This window comes from Hippopotamus amphibius, chromosome X (assembly GCF_030028045.1).
Source record: "Hippopotamus amphibius kiboko isolate mHipAmp2 chromosome X, mHipAmp2.hap2, whole genome shotgun sequence".
NCBI lineage: Eukaryota > Metazoa > Chordata > Mammalia > Artiodactyla > Hippopotamidae > Hippopotamus > Hippopotamus amphibius.
In genome coordinates, this window is record NC_080203.1 from 32,148,737 (window position 1) to 32,161,763 (window position 13,027).

At 44.7% G+C, this 13,027-nt stretch overlaps 1 protein-coding gene across 1 annotated transcript; it reads right to left on the reverse strand.

The window, feature by feature from the left end:
• Nucleotides 1–727: 727 nt before the first annotated feature.
• PGRMC1 (progesterone receptor membrane component 1) lies at nucleotides 728–8,608 on the reverse strand. The gene is made up of 3 exons (XM_057718686.1): nucleotides 8,197–8,608; nucleotides 4,756–4,911; nucleotides 728–2,027 (listed from the first exon to the last, which is right to left on the reverse strand). The coding sequence occupies exons 1-3, from the start codon at nucleotides 8,519–8,521 to the stop codon at nucleotides 1,924–1,926; spliced, it is 585 nt and encodes a 194-aa protein (XP_057574669.1). The 5' UTR covers nucleotides 8,522–8,608; the 3' UTR covers nucleotides 728–1,923.
• Between the last annotated feature and the right edge of the window lie 4,419 nt (nucleotides 8,609–13,027).

Sequence of the window (13,027 nt, forward strand, 5' to 3'; positions counted from 1 at the left end):
AGGTGGCCCAATTTCTCTCTCCCTCCCCTTTCCCCAAAGCATACAGCCTAACAGGTTGCTTGGCACAAAATAGGCAACTCGACTATTTGTTGAATGAAAACTAGTGGGGGAAAAGGACACATTTAAAAACAACAGAAACAGGCAATGTGGTTTGAGAACATAAAAAGCTGGAAAGCTGTGAGCCCTCTTTGGTTCAGGGAGTACCTCCTTTGTAAGAAAAGTGTGCCAATTTTAACATTAAAATGGCAAAACTAATATTCAGAGTAGTAGGTTGTGTTTATACAGCCAACTGAATGTGCAAATCCGATACCCTTCTTTTGGCACAAAGTGAATCAACTTTGCTACTGTAAGGATTCCTGAACACGTCTACTAATCTGATGACATATTAAAGCAGAAACAAAACCTGCCTTGGCACTCAGTAACAATCTTCACTACAGTTAATCCTTAGTAACCTTGCTCTAGACCTCAAGGCAGAAGTCTGCCTTTTGAGTTTATTAAATTCTGACCTAAAGAGGTAGAATTTGACAAGTCACAAAAAATAAATTCAATTCACTATTTTTTTTAACAGGACAAGCTTGTATTTGGTTTGCGGTGTGAGGCCTCTGTGAAATTCTGCCCCTTTACTTGTCTCTCTTGGAATACAAAACAAGTCACTCAAAAGTGAAACTCCTGAAAATCTGTCTCCTCAGATTAAGGTTTAAAAAAAATAGGGCAACCCACCACACTATACCGGGTAAAACCATTTTATTAACTGACCAAAGCACTTCATTTTCTGATTGGCGGTAAAACCATTAAACACAGTTCACAAGAAAATTACAGTGACTATTCAACTACAATAAACCTCACTAGTTGCTCATAATACTTTTACAAATTCATACAACTGTACAGTCTACTTAAGCTAAGTTTATTGTTAACCGAAAGACCAATATCAAAGACCACGACACTTGGCTACTACTCTTGCAGTGGCTATAGTTTTATAACAACAGAGGAATAACTGTTACTTTATGAAGACGCTTTTCTTTAAAAACCACTTGGCTACTGATGTGAACGGTTTCCTCATTCTTCAGGGGTGTGTGTGAAAGCTCTTAGGAGCGCAATCACCTGTTCCTGTTCTGCATGCCTCTCGCTCACGTCCAATTATGTAAAATAACCATGAACATGGGGATTGGGAGGACGGTCCTACAATCTTATCCATGTACTTTAGGTTTTTAGGCAAGCCAGCTGGTTCTTCCCACAGCTTGCTTTTGAATGTTCAGATGCTGTTTTAATCCTCACTGGGGATTACTGTGTGAGTGAGGGCCTCTGAGGGTCCCAAGGAGGACAAGCACAATGGTGCAGACTGGAAACAAAGTAAGTAGATTTCGTGAGATGGAGCCCAGCTTTGAGATTTCATTTTGTTACTGGACAGCTCTCTTTAATCAATACCACAGCCTTTGGAACACTGCAGATTTGCTTTAGAGGTAGATAAAACAGAAATCATGCAGTTAAGTCAATTGAGAAAGAAGGGATCTGCTGTCTTTTGAGAGCATCATGACTAAAAGTTGATCCTTTGTTCCTTGATGCTCGAAGGACTTCGCTCGTTTAACATTTTTACCTGTTTGGGGGAAATACCCACATCTTACCTGTCTCTCAGGAAAAACAAATTCAAATTCAGCCTGTACTGACTACAGATAGAAGAAAAACAGTAATAACATTCGTATTACGGCACTGCAGTTCACTTTCTGGATGTGTGACACACGAACATAGCATGCATTCTAAGACAGAAGTTAGCTTTATCAGTGTCACTAGTGATGTTAATTAAAAAAAATGTACAGCAAGTTCAAAACTTTTCTAAATATTGAAATCACCATGTTTTAAAGACAGACTGGAATGTTACAAATGATTCTGCAAAATACAAAAATAGATATGCTTCCACTGAAGGCTTTAATCATTTTTCCGAGCGCTCTCATCTTTTGCCTCCTCCTCATCTGAGTACACGGTGGGCTCCTCCCCCTCCTTCAGCAGTTTGCCCACGTGATGATACTTGACTGGAAGGAGAGAAGACAACACAAAAGGTCATTCTCACGCTTTCAAAAAAATCACGACCACGTTTCATTTGAAAGCACTTATTAGAGGCCTACAAGCTACACAATAACGTGTGGGGCTTCCTTGAAGGAGGTTTAGACCACAGTCCCAACCAAGTCCCAGGGAATTGGAGTTTTGTCCAGCAGACAGAGATACAGAACAGGTAGCGATGCCTGACAATGTGCGTGCAAGGTAATGTCAAAATGAGTTGTGTTTGTGTGTAGGAGTGTCTCGCGGAGCAAGGGCTCGTTATGAGTTAGTTGGAAGGGTTGCAGCACACTTTGTGGGAGAAGGATATGTTTTGGAAAATGTGTAGAAGGACTCGGGGAGGGAGGGGACACCACACACAAAGGCATGCAGGTGAGACCAAACATGTCCGGGGAGCAATGAAGAGACCAAGTTGGCAGGAGTTGAGTGGGAGTCGTGCTAGCCAAACAGGGTGGGGAAATCTTACAAAAGCTGTGGAAAACAAGCCTGAGGAGTCTGGACTCATCCCATAGGTGGCAAAGGGCATTCAAAGTTTAGGACAAAGGACTGACAAGGTACAGTAACGCTGTGGTAACAGCGGTATCAGTGTGTAGAGGGCAGGGCAGATTACAGTTAGGACAGCCCAGGAGCAGGTGACCAGGAGGACGGCAGGTGGGTTCACATGCGGAGGAACAAGAGCCAGGAGGAGAGGGGTGGCCGTGGGGATGGAAAGGGAAGGATATGAGATACTTTAAAGGAAAACTGCAAACATGAGTTAATGAAGTGAAAACTGGAGATTCTGTGGACCGAAATGGGGTCTCAGGAGAGGGAGCCACTCTGGAGGAGCACATGACCAGAGGCGGACAACAGGAATTGGAGAAGTGAAATTAGTACTGGCGGGAAGCAGGTCCCCGGATATGTTTGGGAAAGAAAGTTCAATGGAATTGTGGGGGTAGAAACCATATCGTAGGGAGCAAAGAAGGATGGAACAGTGGTTAGGGACAACCACGGATTACTAGATGGTTGTCTGACAGTGAAGGGAAGGAATCGGTAAATAGTGTAGTGGATAAAGCAGAGAGCAGGAGACAGAATCCTCCCCCAACATGGGGAAAAAGCTATACGTGGTTAAAGGAAGTAGTAAAAGTGGCAGGAGAGCACTGGAGATGTTGGAGAAAATAGATTGCAGAGGGCAACCAGAATGTAAGAGACTTGAGAAGGGACAGAGTCAGCAGACGATCACCATATTGGCTATGTTATTGGGGCCAAGCTAACGTAGGGTTAATCATCTCAATGTCAGAGGCCAAAAGAACTCCTCTTTCTGAATATCTGTAGGAATCAGAGGAGTAACCAACCTGTCTAACCAGGTAACTGGAGCTACTTTGCTGTGAAATAATCGTCAGGAACAATTGGAACGTCCCTATTTGAACATATTATAATAAAGTCCCTAAGGTGCTTGGGACTGTGCAAGACAAATAAAAGCTGGGTAGCGCCTGACAAACCTGTCTTAAGGGGAATCCATGCCAGCTTTGGGTGTAGCTGAAGTGTCACGACAGTATCTGGGGCTAGCCTTAGTTTAAGGGGTTGGGGGAACCACACTTTTCTACCCCACTGATGAAGGCAAGCCCTAGAACATAGAGCTTTGTAAATTATGAATTACAACTCACTGGTTTCGTATAGAAGAATCTGTTGTTACAAAAGCATCCTGAAGATGCAAAAAATGAGGGACTGTTAGATAGCTGAATTATGTTTTCAGAGTAAAAAGACTTGCCTCTGGACTTGAAAGCTATACTTAGTCTGCTTGGGATCCAAACCCTAAAGGTAGAGCCACACCTGGCTAATTATTCATACAGAACTCTCTCTCTGTAAGTCAGCATTATTTTCAAAGAAAATGGTTGGATGTAGCCCCCCAAAGCCAGTAATATTTAACAGATTATAGAGAACGGCAAATAGAAAATGACATTTACAATGAAAAATTCCCCTCAAGGAAATGGTCACTGTCTTTACATACTGCTTCAAAGCTGGGAAAGATTATTATTCAGATTCTTAGCAGTGAAACATTGCTAAAGTGATCATCAAACACTTGGGATGGACAAAAGCCAATTCCCTAATTCTCAAAATATGAACTCAACCCCCATCCTTACTTCCCCCAAAGACCTCAGCCCGTAGCATAAGCTAGGAAACAGGTGTCTCTTTTTTGCTTTCTTCTTAAAAACGCAGACACCATTGTTGCTGGGCAGATTATAAGCATCATTTGTAGATGAGGCCTATAGTTAGGCTCAATTAGATTCAAAGGGAAGCTGTTTGGTAGAATACAAGTCTCTCATTCTTTAACAGAAATGTGGGCTGCTTTTAAACGGCAAGTTCTACAAGTGAGGGCTTATGAAAATCCCTCTTTCTGTAGCCAAGATGGCCACTCTCCTTTCCCCTGCACACCAAGCACCACATCCTAGTGTGAAATCTATGCAAACCTCTCAAGAATTTAAAAAACAGAAACCTAGGTTTCCACAGAGAACTAGCTAGAAATTGGTATGCAATCATGGCAAGTGACTCAGCACTGCTGCAATTACTTCGAGCCATGAACTTGATCCGTCCAAGATTCAGGAGCCTATCAAAATGCTCCCCAGTTGCAGGCCACTTAGTAATAACTATTGTATTGCCATGAATCCCATTACTGGTGGAAATTTGATCCAGGCAAAATTAAAACAAACAAACAAAAATGCTTACAAGTGAACTGAGAGTCCCAGTCATTCAGGGTCTCCTGCTGGGCAGGAGTGAGGTCAGAAAGGTCATCGTACTCGTCCTTCAGTGCTTCCTTATCCAGGCAAAACGTGGCAAGGCCCCTGGACGCATCTCTTCCGGCAAAGACCCCATATGGCCCCTCTTTAAAAACAAAACGAAACCAAACCAAACCAAAGTCCGATTATTTATTAGACAGTCAATTTCTCTGTGGTTCACACATAGAAAATGGCTTCCTTACCCATTAACGTGGACAGCCCCATTTTTGAATATCAAATTCCATTTGGAAACCATAAGTTATGTGGATCCTTTGATCATTACCTAGTGGATACTGAAAGGTCTGTTGTCATTAAATGTTTAAATAACTAAAACTAAATCAAAAAGCTATATGTTAGCATTCATTTCTTGTGATTTTGAAATAGCTAATAAAAAAGCCATAAATGATTATCTCCTGGGGGGGAGGGTGTTAGTAGAGAATGACCCAAGATAATTGTGAGTTCATGGGTCAGAATTCAACTTCTGGACATTGAACCTGGAGCATGGCTCTGTTCTAGGCACTTGGGCTGCACCAGTGAAAGTTAGATTCTGAAGATAAGAAACACTAAAATGTAAATAAAAACATCTTCTTATAAACATACTGACACAATTTAGTGTTAAACTAACGTGGCATCTGCAGGAGAAATCATTTTATGAGTATCAGTGGTTCAGAAATCTATCCACAGGTTACATAATCTTCACTGTCAATAAAGAGATGGCACGGAGCTCAGGTCCGTCACCCTGTTTTGAGTGGGCTTGAAGACTGTGAAAAGTCTATAGAATATCTGAACGCTATTATACATAATATGCTATTATATATAACATAATACTAAATTTTTGACTAAGAGAGCAGTGAAAAATTCTGTAGGTACTTAAAGTGGATTTTTAGGCTTATTTAAATATTGCACAAGTAAATGAAAAGAATCCAGTATACTTCAAACAATGTTTTGTTTCCCCAAAGGTGGACTGAGTAGCAAGTCTGACATGAAAAAGTTTGTGGGTTGCTTCCATGCTAAGTACGAAAACAGATCAAGTTTCAACGTGGCCTCAATCCACCAGGATTCTTTTATTTCTACAAATAAGATGAAATTTATGGTCAACTTTAAATGCACATTAAGATTCCAAAGAAATAATGGTTGTTTTTAATCATTATTACATACTACCATTTCCACTAGAGAAGGTCAATAGGCCAAGTATACGGGTTTGGACTTTACCATTTCAGAAATTATGGTCACAGAATATTTACACCATCTGAGGGGAGCATTAAAAGTCTCTGGAGAATATATATATATTATTCACCAGCATGTATATTCACTAGAACATAAGCTCCATGAGCAGATTTGTGCCTGTTTTGTTCACTGCCATATCCCCAGCACCCACAAAAGTGCCACGCATACAATAATATCATTAAAAATAATGAATAATTTTTAGGAATCCTTTATAACATGAAGTATCACTTCCACGTGATGTTGTCACATATTCACGGCCTTACTGGACAATAGTGCAGGTAGAGACTGAGATCTCACGATGGGCCATCCTCATCATTTTAAAGAGGGACAACTAGGACCCAGAGAGAGCAATGCTTCGCCCCCAGGTCTCACAGCTGCTCAGTCATCCAACCAGGCGGAGAACCCAGGCTGCCTGACTCCCAGTTTCCGGCTCTGCACACAGGCCTACATTGCTCTCAATGACTTTGCAAACTAGAATCATATGATGATGCTCCAGGCACCCATTTCAATTGCTTTATGGTGTAGCTCAATAATAACAGATATTTACATGATTACACTTATTGATAATGCCTTTTAGGTGTGCCACTGTACGTGACAAATAACATAGGTGTGGTTTTCAAATTATTTTGACAGTTACATGCCTACAGAAAGTAGGTAGGTCTTCTAAATCCTCCACAACCAAAAACTGCTAAGTGGGAGAGTTCCTTAAGAACCTTAACACATCTGATTTTGATGATTTGGACTGGGAGAGTTAAAGAAACCAGGAGTGGGGATGAAGGCAGATCACCCGCCTTCTATACTCTTCCTCCTCTCCAGACCAGTGGATATACTCTCTGAGCCCCCTTATTTTTAAAGGCATCCATATTGGAGGAGCTAAAATCTCTTCTTCCTCTGATCCAAACATTCTATAAAGCAGAACTTTCCAAACCTGGATTCTTCTCGAATTTGCCTGGGGGTGGGCTGTTAAAATGCAGATTCCTGGTTCCCCACCCCACCTCCCTTCCGTGGTTATGGAGATTAGGCTAGGAATCTGCATTGTACCTCAAGCGCATCAGGTGATTCTGATCAGCAACCAAGCTTGGAAAAGCCTCATCTCCAAGGCCCCTTCAAGCCTGTCCCCCTCCAACAGCTCAGCAGTCATCCACCCCTCATTTCTCCTCCGGTTGGCTTTTCCTGAAATCCCCACACCCAACAGCCTTCATAGCCCTACCCCTTTTGTTTCTCAGGATCCTCCCACTTCTCCCTCCCTCCATTTTAATTTTTTTTTTTTTGGCTTCTAGTCCTTTCTCTCCCGCTATGGAGTATATAATACTACATTACCTTCTCGTCTTGCCACAGTCCTATCTTCCACTACATTCTGCCTTGCTCATGCAGCTCCCTTCCCCATATGAAGCCTCCCTTGTTCACCTCCCAGCTTTCCCCGTCGGCCACACAGCACGCGCACACACCAAATACATGCCACACACATACCTGACACATGCCACATTCCTAGCGCACGCACACGCACGCCTGCCAAGCCACAGACACTGAATAGGACACACAGCGTACACACACACACACACACACACACATCACTCACCGCCACGCACAATGCTCCCACCTGCTGCTAATCCCATCTCCGACTTCCTTCCCCCACTACCTCACATTCCACCATGGCTACTCCTGGCGTCATCGGCCTTCGCGCCCCCTCCAAGGCTGGACCTCCCTACCTCCTGCCGCCCTCCCCCCATCATGTTTCCCTCGAGACACCCTCACTTCCTTTCCCCAAGCCCCATATCATCCCGTTCCTCAGGAACCCTCCAACCCGATCCCTTCGAAACTCCCCCAACACTGCACTCTGTTGTGCACCCCCACCCCCCCCCTTTCCAGCCTCGCGATCTCAGCCACCCACCCCCGGCTTAAGCGCTTCAGCCTTCTTCCTCCACCCCGTGCCGGGGCTGGCAGCGCGGACCGAGAATCTGCGTCCCCCGCTGGCCCGTAGCCCTCCTAGGGCGCCTCTTGCCCCCTGCCCGCCCGGGGAGCCGCCCTGCCCCGCCCTCGCCGTCTTGGCGCCATTTCGGCCTCCCCCCGGGGGCGCCCCGCTCCCCCCTCGCCTCTCCGGGACCCAGCCCCGTGCCGGGGCCCCTTCTTTTGTCTCTGCGGCCCCCCCGGCCGGCCGCCGTACCAGGCCCGTAGAACTTGCGGCCTTTAGTCACGTCGAACACCTTGCCGTTAATGGCCATGAGTATACGCGGGTCCTGGACGCCGTCGAAGCGCCGCAGCTCTGCAGGGGTGAAGTCGCGCCGCTTAAGGCGGGGCAGCGGGGGCGGCTCGTCGTCGTCGCTGTCGCTGGCCGCCGGCTGGTCCCCGCGCACGATCTTGTAAAGCAGGAAGATGCAGAGGCCGAGCAGCAGCAGGTTGAGCGGCGACGTGAAAATCTCGTGCAGCAGCCCGCCGCCCTCCAGCTCGCTCGGCTCGGCGCCGGTCGCCGCCACATCTTCGGCAGCCATGATCGCGGGAGCAAAGGTTGGGCTGGGATAGGGAGGGCTCTGGAACTGGCTCTCTCCTCCCTCTCCACGACCCAGTGGCGCGCGCGGCCGGGCGGACAAGGACTAGCCAGCGGAGGAGGCGGAGCCAGGCGGGCGGAGGCGGGGCAGGATGGGCGGAGCCTCTCAGCCCCACCTTCCCGCGGCCTCCCAGGCTCCCGGAGCTGCTCAGTCGCGCCCCGCCCAGCTCAGGCCCCCCACCTTGCCTCTGGAGGGTGGCTCCCCTCCCCCAGCCGGATCCTGCCTCCCCCGCCGCCGAGATTGCGGAACACACTCCTCAGCGATACCTGCAAGGCCTGGCGCCAGCCTCACGCCATCGCCGCGCCATCCTCTAGCTAACCGCGACGCAGTACGCTGTCCTCCTCCGCACCCCTAAGTTGTTCATAGCGCACCGACCCGCTTGGCTCTGCCCGGCTCTGTGTGAGGCCCCCCCCAACACCTGATGCGAGCCAAACACTCCGACTCCATTTCTCCTGCTTTAAGCTTCTCCCCGCCTCCCATTCCGAAGACTCATCTTTCCCTGGCCAACCCTCGGGATCAGGAGGCTCTCTTAGGAGACAGGAAACTCACTCCTTGAGCTCCTTTCCCACCCTAGAGACTCAGACTATCCATTCTCACCTTGGGAACCCCCATTCGCTCCCTTCGACTACCTTTCTCCAGTCCTCCCCCCACCAGATGCTGTGGGGCAGACACCCTCGGGATAGCTAAAGTCAGGGCACAGGCCTCATCTGCAACTCTCCCAATATCTGGGGAAACAGATCGGATCGTCCAATTTGCTTTGGGTTCGTTTATGGAACACTAAATCCTTTCGCAATCACTGATTTGCTCAATCCCAAGGCATCAGCAAGCAACACTCTGTTACGCTTTTTTTTTTTCTCTCAGAATAACGACCAAAGTTTCTTTGTTTGGCAGCGTTTTGCTATTTGAAGTCCATGGAGCTACCCTTGGCGGTCACAATAACCCTGTGCTGGAGCCCAGAGGAAGGTGGGAGTTTGGAAGGATCCTAGGTTCGGTCCCTTCCTTCCCTCGGTATTTGATCCGGCCTTTGATGTGCGAACCGGCTGCACAGGAGCGGCCTTACGGAGGCAGCACCGTCTATAGCCTTAAGAGTCCTAATCTGGACGCCCTCTTTATGGTGGCAGGGGGAGGGGAGCGGAAGCAAGGATAGAGAGAAGGGGGGAAAAATAATTAAAACCAAGCCATGTACACATCTGCAGCCCAGAGCAGTACTTTTCCAGCAAGAGTTCTGTTCGCTTGCACAAACTTTACTCCCCCTCCCAACACGCAAGAGATTGGAGAGAGTTGGCTTCTTACCTCAGAATTCTAAAAATTTCTGACACAAACTGCTTCCATCCCTGCCCCCCACCCCCTCTTCTTAAATCATTTAAAAGTGCATAGGAACTGAACAATCTTTAAATCGGGCCCACACACTTTTATTCACAGATCTAAATTTAGGATTTGCCGAAATGGCCTTTCCAGATCTTTTGTCAAACCTCTTCCATTTAATCAAGGGGAAAGAGGCGTAACCTGGGGGCACTCGGCTGTAGTTAGAATCTAATTATCTTTAAAAAACTGTACAGCCAAGACATTTAAAAAACCAAAAGACTTCTGAAAAATATTTACATTTGCAACAGATATGACAGTGTTAATATCGTTAAAGAGCTCATTTTGATTGACAAGAAAACCATAAGAGTCTAGTCAATGAATGGGCAAAAATCTAAATAGGGAGTTCACAGAAGAAGGGATACCAATGGTGAATAAGCATATGAAAAATGTTCAGTCTCAATAGCAGTGAAAACTGGAGATAACACAGTCACCTACCACTTTCCTACAGAAAGGATAAGAGAAGAAGAAAGGGCGGGGGGGCGGTATACAGTGCTGGCCAGAGAGCTGTGTGTAAGACTCTTGTACGCTGCTGGGGAGAATAGAAATTGGTATAACCTTTTGATATCCATAAAAATATTTTCTAACCATTGATCCCACTTCTGGAAATCTACTCTTTGGTTCAGTAATTCCACCGCTAGGAATCTATCCCAAGGAAACATTTAGAAATGCAAATGAAGATTTCATTACTAAGATGCTCATCAAAGAATCATTTGTAATATGGAAAAACTGAAAACAAGCTAAATGTTCAACTTTAAGAAACAGCTGATTAATCCACTCGGATTGTGACAAAACCGTAAAATGGTGCATGATGCAGCCATTCAAATATTGTCATAACACAGGAAAATACTTGTGTTTTAATCTTAAGAGAGAAAAACAGGATACAAAACTATATACAGCATGAACTCAACTATGTAAAAAAAAAATGCATAAAGGGAAGCCTGAAAGGAAATACGCTAAAATGTTAACTGTTGTAATTATAAGTTTCTTCTTTATATTATTCTGCATTTTCCAGAGTGAGAGCACGTCCCTTTTAGCCTCAGGGGCGGAAATGGCTTATTATTTCTTTTCCCAAAAAATGTAGAATGTATTATAATACATGTTCACTACAACAAACTTAAACAGTGTGTAAGTGTGTAAAGTGAAAAATGCAACTCATTTCTCCCTCTCCCAGCTCCCCAAACAATCCTTAAATCCAGCCCACACATTAGCAGTTTGGTCTAAATGCCTGCAGACATATGGGACACACACACACAGATTTTGTTTTACAAAACTAGGGAAATTTTACAATAATAAATGATTCTTCAGGGTTTTTTTCCCCTAATAAACAGAGATACAAAGTAAAAAATAAGAACAAGGCATTAGCTCCCACCCAGATAAACCGTGTTGGAAATTTTTAAAAGTCATATTTGTTTAAGGTTATAAAATTCAAACTTTGGAAAGATACAAAAGGTAAATTAAATCCCCTCTTCTCACCCTTGGTTTTCTCTCCTCAAGGATAACCACTATTAAAAGTGGGGAAAATGTCAGACAGAGAAAGACAAATACTGTGTGATATCACCAATATGTGGAATCTTAAAAACAAAGCAAAACAAAACTGAACTTAAAATAACAGTTTGTGGAATAATGGTTACCAGGGGCTGGGGTGGGGGAATAGGAGAGATGTTTAAGGATACATACTTGTAACCAAGAGGGTGACTCAAAAATTATCTGCACTCTGGGTGTAGAATTTATTATAATTAACTTTTAGAAAAGACAAATACCTCATTTTTCGACATAATCTCCTTGCTTTTCAATACACTTTGTTCATCTGTCAACAAGCTTTCGTATTCCCTCATTAAAACATGTTTTAGGCTGAGCTGCGAGCCATGAATGCACCGCTGTCTTCATGTCTTCCCGTGGACAGGCATCCGGCTCCTTCTGGATGGCTAACACACTTGTGCGACCTTCCTTGAACTTCTCTATCCATTCATACACACTTCTTCACGACAAAACACTTTCTCCACACTGCGCACAAAGTCTTCCATAAACAATGGCACCAGGTACACCCTCAGACCACAAAAAACGAATCACTGCACGCTGCTCTTCTCTCGTGCAAATCACAAGTAGGGTATCCAATTTTGCTCGCACGGCACTTACAAATGAACTGATGTAACACGTTCACACCTGCACAGCAGTGACAGGGGAGACAGTAGCCTTGAACGGAAAGCGCTGATAAGACAGTGCAGCCAACAGAAGTTTTAATATAACCAGAGTGCGGATAATTTTTGACTCACCCTTGTAGTAGATAAATTAGTCCTGGAGATCTAATATGCAGTACAGCGATTGTAGACAATAAAGTCATATTATAAATGTTAAACTTGCTAAAAGACTAGAAATTGTTCCCACCAGTAGAAGGAATGATAATTACGTGAGGTGACAGAGGTGTTAGCTAACACGACAATGGCAATCTATAGCAATATGAATGTATCAAATTAATATGTCGCGCACCTTAAACTTACACAGTGTTATATGTCAATTATGTCAATAAAATTGGGGGAAATGTTTTTACGCAGGGCTAGGGGGTTTTATAATTTTCACTTATCACAATCCATTGTCCTTCCTGCTATACCTCTGTAGCAGGGTACACCCTTGGGGGAGGGTAATGGATTAAAGGAAGTCCTGCTTCATACACAGGTTACAAAATCTGTGCCATTGAAAACATCAAGAAGTGATACAGCTTGAAAATAGAAATGCTTTCAAAGCAGATTTGATGTGCGATACAGCGGGCTATTAGGTAAACACTGGGATGTCGAGCTTGTTGAAGGCAAGCTTCCCACCGTTCCAGCTCATGTCACAACACTCAGTGGAAAGGTCTCGTCCAGAGTGGCAACTCACAAGTTCTCTGGAAATAAACCAGGTGCTGCTGGCTAAAAAGCCCTCTCCACAACATGAGAGTTGCCTTATGTATATTCTTTGGCTTCAAATCAATGTCTAAAGCCTATGTACTTGAGCTGAGGACTACTTATTTCCCAACATATATGTTAAGTCTTTTAATGGTTCCAAACTTCTTTGCCTCCTTTAAATTATTTTCAAAGGTTTTAAAGA

What these genes read in the sequence shown, in the direction of transcription:
- PGRMC1 (XM_057718686.1), bottom strand. Translation starts at nt 8,521, where the DNA reads ATGGCTGCCGAAGATGTGGCGGCGACCGGCGCCGAGCCGAGCGAGCTG. An exon ending in CCGCAAGTTCTACGGGCCTG is followed by an intron (nt 4,912 to 8,196) that starts GTACGGCGGCCG and finishes TTGTTTTTAAAG; the next exon opens with AGGGGCCATATGGGGTCTTT. An exon ending in CTGGGACTCTCAGTTCACTT is followed by an intron (nt 2,028 to 4,755) that starts GTAAGCATTTTT and finishes CTCTCCTTCCAG; the next exon opens with TCAAGTATCATCACGTGGGC.